Below are 17572 nucleotides of genomic sequence, written 5' to 3' on the forward strand. Positions count from 1 at the left end.
ACCTCTGAGGATGCTTGCCATAGATGCAGGTGAAACGTCAGGAGAAATGCCTCTAGAACATGGCCCTATAGCCCGAAAAAACCCACAAGAACCTAGTTCTATTAGTTGTTGTTGTTACTATTACTCATTATTATATTTATTTGTAACTTACTCGTTTCGCAGGATTCAGACCCAAAGTAGCAAACAATCCTTTCAAATATATACTATGGAAACAAAATTAAATCTGGCCATTATTGAAACAATTGAGTGGAAATCTCAGGGAAATACATTATAAACTGGTAGTAGCTCTTAGTTATTTTCTTGGGTTACTTTTTTATTAATATAATCTTTATTTGAGTTAAAAACAAGATACATTATTATAATAAAAAAGATAGATACAGAAAAGTCAGTAGCTTTGGATGAATAATATAGAAACAGAGATAGAATAATTAAAAGTAAAGTTGGGTTACTTTTTAAAGGCATTTCAAAAATGGAGGAGCGGGGTGAGCTCCTACTGTTAGCTCCAGCTGCTGCCAACCTAGCAGTTTGAAAACATGCACATGTGAGTAGATCAATAGGTGCTGCTCCGGCAGGAAGGTAACGGCACTCCATGCAATCATGCTGGCTATGTGACCTTGGAGATGTCTACGGACAACACCGGCTTTTCAGCTTAGAAATGGAGATGAGCACTATCCCCCAGAGTCGGACACAACTCGACTTAATGTCAGGTGAAAACCTTTACCTTGACCTAAAATATCTATATCTCATATACAAGGGGTATTTTTTAAGTAAGGTCTGTTTTGTTGTAGACACTAGTAGTTCGTGCGCATACTGCAACAAGTGCGTGTGTTGTGTACTGGCATGCCTCGGGAACAACTGTGCTCAGTTTCCGCTCTGTAGCTAACCTGTACGGTTCTGTTCTGTGCTTTAAAAATGTTTAAGACTATCAACTCACCCTCCGCATGTGAGGTTCGCTCAGTGATACGGTTTTTGTCAGCAAGGAACCTGCCTGCTGCAGAAATTCATCGACAGATTTGTGAAGTGCACGGTGATACTGTTATGAGTGAAAGCAAAGTGCGTAAGTGGGTACGACAATTCAAATATGTCCGCGACAACGTCCATGATGAGGACCGCTCCGGTCGCCCTTCTTTGATTACAGTGAACTCTTGCTTATCAGAGCAGGCGGCAAGTTTTTATGAAGAGGGTATTTTAAAATTGGTTCAGAGGTATGATAAGTTTTTGAACAAACTTGGCAACTATGTTGAAAAATAGAGTGAAGTATGTACTTTCTGAAAATAAATTTACTTTTTTGAAATAAACTTTCATTGTGTACTTATGTTCAAACGGACCTTACTTTAAAAATACCCCTCGTATTTTAGCACAGTGGGTTAAACTGCCATCTGCAGAAAATCTTGCCAATCGAAAGGTTGATAGTTCAAGCCTGGGTTGGGGTGCGCCAGCCCAGCTTCTTCTCACGTTTGAAAACAGTAATGTAAGTAGATAAATAGGTAACACTTTGGTGGGAAGGTAATAAAAGGCTTCCATGCGGACAGGGGCGGCTCATCCATTACGCAAAGTAAGCGGTCGCAGAACACTTTTTTTTGCCAGGGGCACAGAGGCGCCTCTGTAAATGCCCCTCGATTGCCACTTGAGGAGCGCTCCCTCAGCTCACAACAGCCCTAGCAGTCCGGGGGGAGCCTCGGCTTTCTTGCCTCGCTGCCGGGCGATCCTCTTCCCAAAGGAGCCGGGCCCTTGAGCCAGCGCTCAATCATTCTCCACGTTCGATCCCTTCCCCATGACCGGCTCCCTTTCCCAATCCTCCGGTGCTCCACCCGCCTCCTCTCCTCTCCCCAATCCGCGGGTGGGCCAAGGGGCGGAGCCGCCGCGCCTGGCCCGCTTCGGGTCCGGAGGCATGTCTGAAGACCCCAGCGTGCACACCAAAAGTCGCCTCTTCTCCTGACTTTCTCTTCAGCCATTGGGACAAAGAGAGAGAGACAGAGAGAGAGAGAGAGAGGTGTGACTTTTGGTGCACACGCCGGGGTCTTCAGGCATGCCTCCAGACCCAAAGCGGGCCAGGCAAGGGAGCAAGTGCGGCAAGTGTAGTTGCTGGGATGTATAGTTCTCCTACAATCAAAGAGCATTCTGAACTCCACCAATGATGGAATTGAACCAAATATGGCACACAGAACTCCCACGATGAACAGAAAATATATATCAATGATTGGTTGGGGGGGGGGGGGGAATACTGTTTGCTTACTGTTGAAAATTACCTAGGGCCACTTCTGCATGTGGACATGTCGGCAATTTGACAGGGAGAGCACCTAAGGACAACAAAGGTCCTCAGCATGGAAGATGGAGTGACAGCACTGCCCGCTGGCCAATGTCGTGCACAGCCTCCAGATGCCAGAGATGAAAAAAGATGGAAAGCTTTTACCTACCTCGCTTTATGTATTGTTTGTCATTGTTAATTGTATAGCGACAATTGTTGTTTAAGTGTTGTTAAACTGCATTAATTCAGCAGTGACCATAAGTGCAGCTGCACTGTGGAATTAATATATCGCTGTGATTATTATTATTAGGTATTATCGTATGAGATCATAGGTGCATCTACACCAGGGGTCCTCAAACTAAGGCCCAGGGGCCAAATGCGGCCCTCCAAAGTCATTTACCCGGCCCTTGCTCAGGGTCAACTTACGTCTATAACGACTTGAAAGCACACAACAACAACAATCCTATCTCATCAGCCAAAAACAGACCCACACTTCCCATTGAAATACCAATAAGTTTATATTTGTGAAAATTGTTTTTCATTTTAATTACTGTATTGTTTTTAAGCGGTTTTTCCGCTACAAATAAGATATGTGCAGTGTGCATAGGAATTCATTCATTTTTTTTTTCAAATTATAATCCGGCCCTCCAACAGTTTGAGGGACTGTGACCTGGCCCTCTGTTTAAAAGGTTTGAGGACCCGTGATCTACACTGTGGGATTCATGCAGTATTGAACCACTTTGATATTATTATTAGGAATCATCATAGGAGACTAGGTGTATTTGCACTGTAGAATTAATGCACTTGAACACCACTGTGATAATAATGAAATTATTACTATTACAAATCATCATAGGAGACTAGGTGCATTTGCACTGCAGAATTAATGAAGTTTAATACCACTGTGATTATAATAATGAAATAATTATACTAAGATGGAATGCCGGCCAGACTCTGTACCCGATTACTTTCATCAGTGCCTCGAAGCCGTTACTGGATGGCTGCGTGCCAGCAGGTTGAGGGTGAATCCAGCAAAGACGGAGATCCTATGGCTGGGTCAATCGGGCAGTGGGGATATCCAGCTGCCTACCCTGGATGGCGAGGCACTATGCCTGTCATCATTGGTAAAGAGTCTGGGAGTCCTTTTGGACCCTCTGCTGACGATGGAGGCCCATGTCTCCGCCATGAGCAGAACCGCCTTTTTTCATCTGCAGCAGGCTAGACGGCTGGCCCCCTCCCTGTCCAGGGACGACCTAGCTACGGTGATCCAGGCCACAGTCATCTCAAGACTGGACTATTGTAACTCCCTCTACATTGGCCTTCCTCTGTTGGTGATCCGGAAGCTCAAGTTGGTACAAAATGCAGCTGCTCGGCTTCTTGCGGGAATTCCGATGAGATGCCACATAACACCAATCTTACTGCAGCTGCATTGGTTGCCAGTTGAGCACCGGATCACTTTTAAAGTGATGGTGCTTACCTTTAAGGCCTTATATAGTCTGGGGCCGATGTACCTAAGGGACCGCCTCACCCCCTACCAACCCCAGAGATCTCTCCGTTCTGAGAACCAAGATTTATTGGAAGTTCCCAGTTTTAAAATCTTGCGTCTAATAGCAACTAGACGCAGAGCCTTTACAGCAGTGGCACCATCACTCTGGAACACTCTGCCACCAGAAGTTCGTGCCTTGCGGGGCTTATCAGCCTTCCGCAGGGCTTGTAAGACATATTTGTTTCAACAGGCTTTTGACCTTTGATCTGTTGTTTTAATTTGTGTTAGATTCCAGTTTGTTTTGTAAGCCGCTCCGAGCCCTAGGGGAGTGGCGGCATATAAGTTTGAATAATAAATATTGTTGTTGTTAGGCATCATAATAGGAGACCATAGGTGCATCTACACTGTGGAATTAATGCAATTTAACACCGCTGTGATATTATTATTATTATTATTATTATTATTATTATTATTATTATTATTTGAAATGCAACAAGATGAGTCCACAGCAGACACTCTGCTGGCTGTTGTATTGTATCACACGTCGGACACTTCCCAAGTGTCTAGGACTGTGTGATGTATCAGCAAATTATGTGTGCAGATCCCAGTAAGGTGGCCTTTTGCAGCTGGCAGATGGTAATCTTGTCAGCGCTGACTGTGTTTAAGTGCAGGCCAAGGTCTTTAGGCACTGCACCCAGTGTGCTAATCACCACCATTATTATTATTATTATTATTATTATTATTATTATTATTATTATTCAGCATCAACATAGGTAAGCATAGCTGCATCTACACTACGGAATTAATGCAGTTTAACACCACTTTGATGTTGTTGTTGATGATGATGATGATGATTATTATTATTATTAGGCATCATCATTGGAGACCATAGGTATATCTACACTCTGGAATTAATGCAATTTAACACCATTTTGATATTATTATTACAATTAGGAATCACCATAGGAGACCACAGGTGCATGTACACTGTGGAATTAATGTAGTTTAACACCACTTTGACTACCATGGCTCATTGCTATAGAATCCTTCACATTTTCTCTTTTTTTTGCATTCAATATTGAAGCAATGGAAGTTTTGTTTTTTTTCCTGAACAGACACATGACAAGCAGAAGCTGTTTTGTTTTTTTGCATGTTTATTTTATTAAAATATACAGTGACTGAAGATCGAATCATTACAGAGAACAGGTTGTGCTGTGAAAAGAGGTGGATGCTGGAGCCGTGGGGGGAAAAGGGGGCTCCTCCGGTGAGGCATGCAGCCATTCCGTAATATTGCACACGATTCGAATCCGGAAGCACAGGGTTGCAAACCCGGGTTTTCCAAGGAAGAACGGCCCCAAGTCGAATGAGATTTTTCATACTCTTTGGGTGCATCTACACTGTGGAATTTAATGCAGTTTGATCCTGTCTGAAGTGCTGCAGCTCGATGCTGTGGGATGTAATCATTTTGCAAAGCCTTCTCTGGCAAATTACAACTGCCAGCATCCTGCAGCATTGAGTCTAAGTGGCGGTCAAATTAGTGCCAATACAACCAACATCATTGTTTCCCATCCAATATTGATAATGATAATGATAATAATAATAATAATAATAATAATTACATTATGTAACACGATTTTTGTTCCTGGCTTATAAATGCCTTTTCATAATTAGTTCTATCATAAAAAACATGGGGAAAGTTGATTAAACTGCAAAAACTTTGTCTTTACAGGACATCCTTCTATAGCTCATTTTGCTCTGGTTTTTCAATGGCTATCTCATTGAGTCTCAACCAATTCAACCACTGTATTGTCGAAGGCTTTCATGGCCGGAATCACTGGATTGTTGTAGGTTTTTTCGGGCTATATGACCATGTTCTAGAGGCATTTTCTCCTGACGTTTCGCCTGCATCTATGGCAAGCATCCTCAGAGGTAGTGAGGTCTGTTGGAACTAAGGAAAAGGATTTATATATCTGTGGAATGATCAGGGTGGGACAAAGGACTCTTATCTGTTGGAGCGAGGTGTGAATGTTTCAACTGACCACCTTGATTAGCATTTGATGGGTTCACAGTACCTGGAGCAATCTTTTGTTGAAAGGTGATTAGATGTCCTTGTTTGCTTCCTCTCTGTTGGAATTTAAATCTAATCACCTCTCAACAAAAGATTGCTCCAGGTACTGTGAGCCCATCAAATGCTAATCAAGGTGGTCAGTTGAAACATTCACACCTAGCTCCAACAGACAAGAGTCCTTTGTCCCACCCTGGTCATTCCACAGATATATAAACCCTTTTCCTTAGTTCCAACAGACCTCACTACCTCTGAGGATGCTTGCCATAGATGCAGGCAAAACGTCTGGAGAAAATGCCTCTACAACACGGTCATATAGCCCGAAAAAACCTACAACAACCCAATTCAACCACTGCCAAAAGGGACAGTTTCATCTATGCTGATGATTGTGCCATCACCACTCAAGCAGGAAGCTTTGAAATGGTTGAACCGAAGCTCTCAGAAGGTTTAGGTGCTCTTACTGCCTATTACAGGGAAAACCAGCTGATTCCTAATCCATCTAAAATGCAGATGTGTGCTTTTCACCTGAAGAACAGACAAGCATCCCGAGCTCTGAGGATTACCTGGGAAGGAATCCCACTGGAGCATTGCAGCACATCCAAATATCTGGGAGTCATTCTGAACCGTGACCTGACTTACAAAAATCACTGCTTGACTATCAAGCAAAAAGTGGGTGCTAGAAACAATATCATATGAAAGCTGACTGGCACAACCTGGGGATCACAACCAGACACAGTGAAGACATCTGCCCTTGCGCTTGGCTACTCTGCTGTTGAGTATGCATGTCCAGTGTGGAGCACATTTCACCATGCTAAAACAGTGGATGTGGCTCTTAATGAGACATGCCACATTATCACAGAATGCCTATGCCCAACACCACTGGAGAAATTACACTGTTTAGCTGGCACCACCTGACATCCATTGGGAAGTAGCAACCAACAATGAAAGAACCAAAGCAGAGACATCTCCAACCCATCCTCTGTTTGGATATCAGCCTGCATGCTAATGCCTTAAATCAGGAAATAGATTTCTATGATCTACAGAGATACTCGCAGGAACATCTTAGCAAGTGAGAGTCCAAAAGTGGCAGGCTAAAACCTGGAACCTCAATCAGTGGCTGAGACCAGATGAGAAACTCCCTCCTGGGCAACCTGGAAGGTGCTGACCAGGTTGAGCTCTGGCACCACGAGATGCAGAGCCAACCTTAAGAAATGGGGCTACAAAGTGGAGTCCACGACATGTGACTGCGGAGAAGAGCAAACCACAGACCACTTACTTCAATGCGGCTTGAGCCCTGCCACATGCACAATGGAGGACCTCCTCACAGTGACACCAGAGGCACTCCAAGTAGCCAGCTACTGGTCAAAGGACATTTAGCATCATATTTAGGTTTTAACTTTGCTTCTGGTTTCTAATGCATTTTAACCATACCCTCAATTCGCTTCTGACACGATAAATAAAATAAATAAACCAACATTGTTTCTGCCTCTGTTTTTGAGTTTCTTTATTTACTGTTACGATTTTAGAGTTTATTTACTCTTATAATTTTAGAGAAAACAGGGGAAGTCCAGACAAGAAACAAGCACTTCCCAACAAAGGATTGCCCCAGGCAGGAAGCAGCCAGAACTTGAAAACTGCTAGGCCATTAAATGCTAATCAAGGTGGCCAATTGAAACATTCACACCTACCTCCAACAGACAAGAGTTCTTTCTCCCACCCTGGACATTATTCCACAGATATATAAACCCAATTTTCCTAGTTTCCAACAGACCTCACAACCTCTGAGAACGCCTGCCATAGATGCAGGCGAAACGTCAGGAGAGAATGCTTCTGGAACATGGCCATACAACCCGAAAACACACAACTGAGTGATTCTGGCCATTGAAAGCCTTCCACAATACATAGAACAACTACTTCCATAGTAAGGACCTCACAATTAAATAGGAAATACTACTTTCAAACCAGGAACAGATAATATTGTTACATAGTGTTGTTGTTGTTGTTGTTGTTGCTATTATTATTATTATTATTATTATTATTATTATTATTATTTTCCTTATCTGCCTCACCTGCTTAGCATCCAAGATCTGGTTCCTTTAATGTATTGTATTATTTAGTAAATTAATTTGACATTACTCGTCCTCGTTACGAAGTCGAGACCCCCAAAATACTTACTGCGGGATGCAGCTACACTGTAGACTTAAAGCAGTTTGATACCACTTTCGACTGCTATGAAATCCTGGGAGTTGCAGTTTTGGTGTGGCGCCAGCACTCTTGAGACCTTGTGAAACTACAACTCTCAGGAATCCATTGCATGGAGCCATGGCAGTTCCAATTGGGTGCCTAAACCGCATTAATTCTGCAATGTAGATGCAATGTTTTGTCTGTGCAAAATGCAAAAAATGAAAAGTGCATTTCCTTTTGCTTTTCACAGAATCAATCCTGAATTGCAATATATTGTGGGTTTTTCTTACCTTTGGGAAGAACAATAGTTCATTGTTTCCCATCCCTGCCCAAAATGATTGGAGATACGACTTCTCTAGTGCAAACTCACAAATCCTGAGAAAGGGTGCATCAATCTACACTGTGGAATTAACCCAGTTTGGTGCCACTTGCAACTGCCATAGCTTAATGTTTGAGAATCATGGGAGGTTGTCATTTGGGAAGGCTCTCCTTGGCAAGGAAGGCTCAAGAATGTACAGGATTTCCATAGCAACTAAAGTGGCATTAAACTGCGTTAAAACTACAGTGTAGAACCTGGGAAATGCTGCCAAGGAAGGGACAAATTAAAGAGACAGGTCCGGTCCCATTTGGGATCTATGGCACAGGGCAGCAGTTCTGATAAAAATGCTTAGGAAGTTCTCCCTTGGTTCAGAGAGCATATGTTTACATCTAGATGAATAGATCTCGGGTGCATCTACACTGTAGAATTAATGCAGTTTAGAACCACTTGGACTGCCATGGCTTAATGCTATGGTGTCTTGGGAGTTTGGCAGAGAAGGCTCAAGACTTTGTAAAACTACAACTCCCAAGGATCCCCACAGCATTGAGATATGGCAGTTCCAAGTGGTGTCCAAACCGCATTAATTCCACAGTGTAGACACACTCCCGCTCTTTTCCTCCTTCAAATAAAGAAGAATCGGATATTTGGGGTCCCATGTTTAATAAAACGAAAGAAGCCCCCAAAGTTGCCCCTTCCTCTGCAGATGGCTGGAAAGCTCTCCCAAAATAATAGTATTGGAAGGGTCCCCAAAGGTCATCTAGTCCAACCCCATCCTGCCAAGATGGCACGATCCAAACCCTCCTGACAGATGGCCATCCAATTTCACTGTCATCAGTAGGTTAATGGAGAAAATTGGGCTTGGAAAGGCATCCCCCAAAAGTCATCTAGTCCAACCCCATCTTACCAAGATGGCACGATCCAAACCCTCCTGACAGATGGCCATCCAATTTCACTGTCATCAGTAGGTTCATGGAGAAAATTGGTTTTGGAAAGGCGTCCCCCAAAGGTCATCTAGTCCAACCCCATTCTGCCAAGATGGCACAATCCAAACCCTCCTGACAGATGGCCATCCAATTTCATTGTCATCAGTAGGTTCATGGAGAAAATTGGTCTTGGAAAGGGGAACCCCAAAGGCCATCTAGTCCACCCCCTTTCTGCAATAAAGGACGGCACCATCTGATCTCTCCCGAGAGATGACCATTCAATTATAAACATAAGAAATAGAATCAAAGACTTCAAGAGTTGGAAGTGGGAACCCAGCCCAGACCTCTTTCTGCCATAAAGGAAGGCACAATCCGATCCCTCCTGACAGATAGCCTCTGCTTAACACAATGTTTTCCCCTTTGTTGTAGAAGAGTTGCAAGGATCCCCCAAAGGGCATCTACTCCAACTCCTTTCTTTCCTCCAGGCAGGAAAAGCACCTCCAAACCCTCCTGACAGATGGCCATCCAGCCTCATCTGTCCCCATCCTTTTCACTTTGGACCACACTTCACCATTGATCTCTTTCCCTCCTTTAGATGCCCAGCCATCAAAAACCCTGCAAATCCGGCAAACCAATGGCATTATCTTTTTTCCTGGGCGGTTTATGGTTTGGCTATTCCCTCCCTCTCCCAATTTTGGAATATAAAAAAGAGTTTTTGGTTTGCTTTTGTTGTTGTCTTTCTCTATTGAGAGTGTGTGCTTCGCAAGGAAGAAAGTCTGAGTGCAGGCCAAGGAGGCGGAAGGGTCGGAGGAACCGGAAAGGGGTCTTTCCCCTCTAAAAGTCCTAAATGACGTTTTCAAAGAGTTGCATGGAGTTCATGATGTTCTCGTCCTGGAAAGAGAAAAGGAAAGAAAGGTGACAAGAATCAGGTTCAGCATTGGTTCCGGGTATATTGACTTGGAAATCAGCAATAGAAGACAATAATAATCCATATAAATAAAAATGTAATGTTCGTTTGTGATACCATCAGAACTCAAAAACCACTAGGGGAATTGACGCCAAATTTGGACACAAGACACCTAACAACCCAATGTATGTCCTCCACTCAAAAAAATTGATTTTGTCATTTGGGAATTGTCGTTGCTGGGATTTATAGTTTACCTACAATCAAAGAGCATTCTGAACTCCACCAATGATGGCATTGGGCCAAACTTAGCACACAGGGCTCCCATGACCAACAGAAAAAACTGGAAGGGTTTGGTAGACATTGCCTTGAGTTTGAGAATTGTAGTTCACCCACATCCAGAGAGCACTGTGGACTCAAACAATGATGGATCTGGACCAAACTTGGCACGAATATTCCATATGCCCAAATATGAACACAGATGGAGTTTAAGGGAAATAGACCTTGACATTTGTGAGTTGTAGTTGCTGGGATTTATAGTTCACCTACAATCAAAGAGCATTCTGAACTCCACCAAGGATGGAATTGAACCAAACATGGCATACAGGACTTCCATGACCAACAGACCACACTGCAAGGGTTTGGTGGGCATTGACCTTGAGTTTGGGAGTTGTAGTTCACCTACATCCAGAGAGCACTGTGGACTCAAACAATGATGGATCTGGACCAAACTTGACACAAAAATTCCATATGCCTAAATATGAACACAGATGGAGTTTGGAGGAAATAGACCTTGACATTTGTAGTTACTGGGATTTATAGTTCACTACAATTAAAGAGCATTCTGAAACCCACAAACGACAGAAATGGGCAGACTTCCCACACAGAACCCCCATGACCAACAGAAAATACTTAATGCCATCCAGTCCAACTATCTTCACCAGGGCAAGAAAATTTAATCAGAGCCCTCCTGACAAAGAGCCATCCAGTCATAAATATAGATAGATAAGATTCTCACACACAGAGAGATATAGTATCATAGATTTGAAAGAGACCCTTAAAGAAGGACTATGATATGTTGCATATTCCAGAGTAGGCAAACCAGACACTCTCCACATCAACACTGACAAAGAAACAGCAAGAAATACTGTTTACCCACAAGCATAAAGGAATTACATATATTAGAAACCAACACTTTCTCATTACTTTATTTTCCAGATCACCAGACTGGGCCACAGCAATGCGTGGCAGGGGACAGCTAGTAATAATAATAATAATAATAATAATAATAATAATACCGTATTGACTTAAGTCTCATGCACCATCGCATCTAATATGCAGCTAATACTTTTTTTATTTCAGTGTTTTGAAAATTGAGGTGCGCATTAGATTCAATGCTGCATTTGACTGAAGTCATTATTATTAATATTATTATTATTATTTACTTCTTTCTGCATTATTCCTTCCTGCATCCATTAAAAGTATTACTATTATTATTATTATTTGATACATAACAAGATTAATACACACCAAACAACACCAAACATCAGTGAACCCATCAGTCTCAGGATGATCTAAAACATAGGGTATTTGCATAGAGGTAGCCTGGCTGTTGTTGCCTGGAGGCACCCTCTGTTTGGGAGGTGTTAACTGGCCCTTGATTGTTTGCTGTCTGGAGTTCCCCTGTTTCTGAGTAGCATTCCTTATTTACTGTCTTGATTCTGGTGGGTTTTTAATACTGGTAGCCAGATTTTGTTCATTTTCACGGTTTCCTCCTTTCTGTTGAAATTGTTCATGTGCTACTTATGGATTTCAGTCGCTTCCCTGTGTAGGTTGACATAATGGTTGTCAGAGTGGTCCAGCATTTCTGTGTTCTCAAATAAACTGCTGTGTCCAGGTTGGTTCATTAAGCACTCTGCTATATTATTATTATTGACACAAAAGCAATAATAATAATAATAATAATAATAATAATAATATAGCAGAGCGCTTAATGAATGCTTAATGAATTATTATTATTATTATTATTATTATTTGATACACAACAAGATTAGTACACAGCAAACAAGATCACTCTGTTGGCTTTTGTATTTGATCACATGTCAGACAGTTCCCAAGTGTCTAGGACTGTGGGATGTATTATTATTATTTATTATTATTAACTTTATTTATACCCCGCAAAATCTCCCGAAGGACTCGATGCGGCTTACAAATGTATTGGTGAATAATGTGTGCAGATCCGAATATTATTATTATTATTATTAAACTTTATTTGTACCCCGCTAGCATCTCCCGAAGGACTCGATGCGGCTTACAAAGGCCAAGGCCTCAATACACAACACAACAATACACTCAAAGCAAATTAAAAACAATTAAAGCAGTATTAAAACAACAAAACCACAAGCAATAAACAATACATCAACAAGATAAAACTGGGCCAGGCCAGAGTAAAGGGTACAGGATTAAAAAGTGCTGATGTGACAGGTGATATTATAGGGCAATAGAATGGCCTTTTGCAGCTGGCAGGTGGTAATTTTGCCGATTGTGTTTAAGTGCAGGCCAAGGTCTTTAGGCACTGCACGCAGTGTGCCAATCACCACTGGGACCACCTTGACTGGCTTGTGCCAGAGTCTTTGCAGTTCGATCGTTAAATCCTCATAATAACTCGGGACTATGTCTGTTCTTGTTTTTATTGTACGTATTTTAAAGTAAATTGTATTGTTTTAATCTACTGCTGTAAACTGCTTCGAGACAAATTGGGAGTAGCGGTATAAAAGTCAAATAAATAAAATAAAATAAAATAAAATAAAATCAAATCATGATTATTATTATTATTAAATATTTTTTTAATTATTATTGTCACCATCATCATCCTGTCTTCTATTTCTTTTCTATTATTATTATTATTATTATTATTATTATCCTTTTGCAGATTGTGATTTTACATTGTCTACTTTCCTATGATTGCAGAGAATGTCTTGCAAAGCATCGGACAAATGTGCCTCTAGCTGCTATTATTATTATTATTATTATTATTATTATTATTATTATTATTTCTTCCTATGGGGACTCAAGGCGGCTAACAATCCTACACTTTAAAAGTGCAGTACAACACAATACAACTGTGTTGAATTGGTTATGACTCTATCAGATACTAGGTGGAAAACTATAGCAAAATGCAAAAACAAAGTTTATGCAGTTTAATAAACTTTCCCCATGTTTTAATGATTGAAACAATTAGGAAATGACATTTATAACCCAGGAACACAAACCGTGTTACATAATACAATAATAATAATAATAATAATAATAATAATAATAATAATTCGTTCCACCAGCTATTTATGATTCATTCTGCAGCAAGCTAAGGACCAAATCCAGTCTGGCAAAATATTCCAGTTTAAAGAGCAAATGCGTACTGATCAGAAGATCCATCCAACTAACACAACAAGCTATGATTGGATGAAGGTAATACTCTCCAAAAAATACATTTCAAAATATGTGTAACTTTGCTGTCATATTCAAGAAAGCTTAATGCAACCTCACCTTTTGACATGTCTCTAGGAACTCTTCAATGGTGACCACACCGTCCTGGTTTTTGTCCATTTTCTGAAATACAGAACGATAGATGCCTGGTCTATCTTTAATCAATACATTGCCTTCCAAGAGTATCACAGGCTGAGTATCTATGCCGTTTAACCCCACTTGAACTGCCATGGTTCAATGCCACAGAATTATGGGAGTTTTCCAAGGACACTAGCCTTCTCTGCCAAAGGGGGCTGGAGCCTCACCAAATAACAATTGCCTTGAGAAGGTTATAAAGGAGGGTGCTTTATCTGGAAATATGTAAACAAGTAGGGAAAGAACTAGATGACCTCTGGGGACCCCTTCCAATTCTGGGATCTTGAATGGAATGGAGTAGATGACCTCTGGGGACCCCTTCCAATCCTGAGACCTTGCATGGAATAGACTAAATGACCTCTGGGGATCCCTCCCAATTCTGGGATATTGCATGGAATGGACTAGATGACCTCTGGGGACCCCTTCCAATCCTGAGACCTTGCATGGAATAGACTAGATGACCTCTGGGGACCCCTCCCAATTCTGGGATCTTGCATGGAATGGACTAGATGACCTCTGGGAACCCCTTCTAATTCTGGGATCCTACATGGAATGGGCTAGATGACCTCTGGAGACCCCTTCCAATTCAGGGATCTTGCATGGAATGGACTAGATGACCTCTAGAGACCCCTTCTAATTCTGGGATCCTACATGGAATGGACTAGATGACCTCTGGGGACCCCTCCTAATTCTGGGATCTTGCATGGAATGGACTAGATGACCTCTAGGGACCCCTTCCAATTCTGGGATCCTGCATGGAATTGACTAGATGACCTCTGGGGACCCCTTCCAATTCTGGGATCTTGCATGGAATGGACTAGATGACCTCTAGGGACCCCTTCCAATTCTGGGATCCTGCATGGAATTGACTAGATGACCTCTGGGGACCCCTTCCAATTCTGGGATCTTGCATTGAATGGACTAGATGATCTCTAAGTACTCCTTCCAAACAAAAACAACACCCTATTTGGCTTCTGTGACAATCCATGGCTAGAAAATCCCAATTATTTTCTGTCTATAGCAATTGCAAAGGGGTCTATGGCTTAATGGGATATGTAGTGCATTGATGTCAATGCATTAATGCAGGAGGAAGTGAAGCAGGGCAAACAGGTATGGAAAGGGAAGTTTGAAGTAGGCTTTAAGTTCCAGCCTTCTCTCTCTCTCTCTTTGGGATGGATTATTGATATGTGTTCCATTGAGACTCATTACGGTGGAATAATGTAACACCCATCATCCTGCTTCAATGGCCTCCCAGTCTCTCCTTTTCGTACCTGGAAGAACTTCTCCACGTGTTCAATCGGAGCATCGTCCCTTAAGATCGGATAGGTGTAGCGTCCCATCATGTCGTAGATGGACTTCATGATGGCCAACATCTCCTGGGAGAGAAAGAGAGCAAAGCTGATGGGAATTAGAGTCCAAGGGGGAAAATGGGAATTTTTACATGGAGATCTCCCTCCAGTAGCAGTCAAAAAGCCTGATGCCCATACCTATCCCTTCCCCATGCTGAATGTGGTAAGATAAGGAATGTAGAATTAATAGAGTTTGGTCCTTGGCTCATGCTATAGAGAATCCTGGGAGTTGCAGTTCTACATCACCTTTAGCCTTCTACTAATGCCTCCCCAAGCTAGAACTTCCAAGATGTGTGCCTCCCGATGGTTGGAAAAGTCAATCTTTGGGACGACAACACCCAGAGATATTGGAACTCGGAGACTCTTTGGTTGGTGTTTGTCAAGTGCTTGGAATAGTACTTATTTACTTGCTTACTTACTTAGGCAATCCCTTGTTGGACGAGTAGGATAGTCTTCCAAGACAAGTGTACTGGTGGGTTCGTAGGTGACCGTGGAGCCTTGATCTTCTTGATCTGCATCTTCTCCCACAGTGAGGGCATTGGTTTCCAGATGGAATGCAGTCCTGGTCGGGGGTTGGCTTGACACGCCTTCTTCTAGGCACGTTTCTCTCTTTTGCTCTCCATTCATGCCTCTTCAAATTCTACAGCACTGTTGGTCACAGCTGACCTCCAGCTGGAGCTCTCAAGGGCCAGGGCTTCCCAGTTCTCAGTGTCTATGCCAGAGTTTTTAAGGTTGACTTTGAACCCATCTTTAAATCTCTTTTCCTGTCCTCCAACATTCCGTTTTCTGTTCTTGAGTTCGGAGTAGAGCAACTGCTTTGGGAGACGGTGGTCGGGCATCCGGACAACGTGGCCGGTCCAGCGGAGTTGATGGTGGAGGACCATCGCTTCAATGTTGCAGTCTTTGCTTCTTCCAGCATGCTGACATTTGCCCGCCTGTCTTCCCAAGAGATTTGCAGGATTTTCCAGAGGCAGCACTGCTGGAATTGTTTCTAGGAGTTGCATGTGACGTCTGTAGACCACGTCTCGCAGGCATATAGCAGGGTTGGGAGGACAATAGCTTTATAAATAGGCACCTTGGTATCCCTACAGATGTCCCAGTCCTCAAATGCTCTCTGCTTCATTGAGAAAAAAGCTGCACTCGCAGAGCTCTGGCGGTGTTGTATTTCAGTGTCAATGTTGACTTTTTTGGAGAGGTAGCGGAAATGGTCAACATTTTCTAATGTTACGCCATTAAGTTGTATTTCTGGCATTAGAGAGGGGTTGGCTGATGACTGCTGGAAGAGCACTTTGGTTTTCTCGATGTTCAATGACAGGCCGAGCTTCTCGTATGCTTCTGCGAAGGTGTTTAGAGTGGCTTGTCGGTCTTCCTCTGAATGCGCACAGACAACGTTGTCATCAGCATATTGGAGTTCTATAACAGATGTTGTTGTAACCTTGTATTTCCAGCTGGAGTACAAAACCTGTAACTCCTTAACTGGGGTTTTTTATTGCAATTCCCAGCATACCCAGAGTGGCTTTCCATGGCCAAGCCAGGCTTCGAACCCAGACCTCAAATGCACATACCTCTTTGGTGATGTATCCGTCCTTGTTGATGTCATAGAGATTGAAGGCCCAGCTGAGTTTCTCATGCACTGTCCCTCGCAGAAGGATAGAGAGGCCAACCACAAAATCCTGCAAAAGGGAAGGAAGGACACTCAGAAAACTAGGTCTCTCCGAGGGGGATGTGTAGCATGAGATGTCACCCAAGTGCCCAACCCAAGCAGGTAAAGCCTCAGTCTGCAGGTTATTTCCAAGACTGAGATTGGCGCCCATTCTTTGCCTGCCCACTTCATATTATTATTATTATTATTATTATTATTATTATTAGTATTAGTATTGGTATTGGTATTATTATTACTAGACACAGTTGAAGAAATGGGAATCTGCAACTTTACCTCAAAACGGATGGCTCCATTCCGTTCGACGTCGAAAGCGTTGAAGAGGAAGTGGGCATACATGGTGGCATCTGCAAAAAGCACCAAAACAAAGGCTACTAGGACTATTTGCTCCTTGCCCAGCAACCAGCCTTCCCAAGCCAATGGCTACTATATCAATTGCTGTGCCCTGAATGACCTTCCCAGGCCAATGGTCACTAAAACATTTGCAGCACCAATCCCGAGTGACCTTTCCAAGCCAATGGCTGCTTAACCAATTGCTATGCCAATCTCGACTGACCTTCCCAAGGTAATGAACACTATGCTAATTGCGATGCCAACCCTGAATGACCTTCCAAGGCCAATGGACACTATGCCAATTGCTGTGCCAATCTCGACTGACCTTCCCAAGTTAATGAACACTATGCTAATTGCGATGCCAACCCTGAATGACCTTCCAAGGCCAATGGACACTATGCCAATTGCAGTGCCAATCCTGAATGACCTTCCCAGGGCAATGGACGCTAAACCAATTGCTGTGCCAGCTGCAAATGACTT

At 42.6% G+C, this 17572-nt stretch overlaps 1 protein-coding gene across 4 annotated transcripts in view; it reads right to left on the reverse strand.

Moving 5' to 3' along the window:
* Positions 1–7657: 7657 nt before the first annotated feature.
* The window catches only part of KCNIP3 (potassium voltage-gated channel interacting protein 3), a 132866-nt gene continuing 122951 nt past the window's right edge, over positions 7658–17572 (reverse strand). For all 4 annotated transcript variants that reach the window (XM_060787277.2, XM_060787273.2, XM_060787275.2 and 1 more), the window contains 5 exons: positions 17036–17106; positions 16665–16772; positions 15022–15126; positions 13676–13738; positions 7658–10116 (listed from right to left, as the gene is read on the reverse strand). In XM_060787277.2, the coding sequence (XP_060643260.2) occupies positions 10069–10116; positions 13676–13738; positions 15022–15126; positions 16665–16772; positions 17036–17106 (395 nt within the window). In that variant the 3' untranslated portion in view covers positions 7658–10068. The remainder of the gene's footprint in view (positions 10117–13675; positions 13739–15021; positions 15127–16664; positions 16773–17035; positions 17107–17572) is intronic.

Source organism: Anolis sagrei, chromosome 7 (assembly GCF_037176765.1).
Source record: "Anolis sagrei isolate rAnoSag1 chromosome 7, rAnoSag1.mat, whole genome shotgun sequence".
NCBI lineage: Eukaryota > Metazoa > Chordata > Lepidosauria > Squamata > Dactyloidae > Anolis > Anolis sagrei.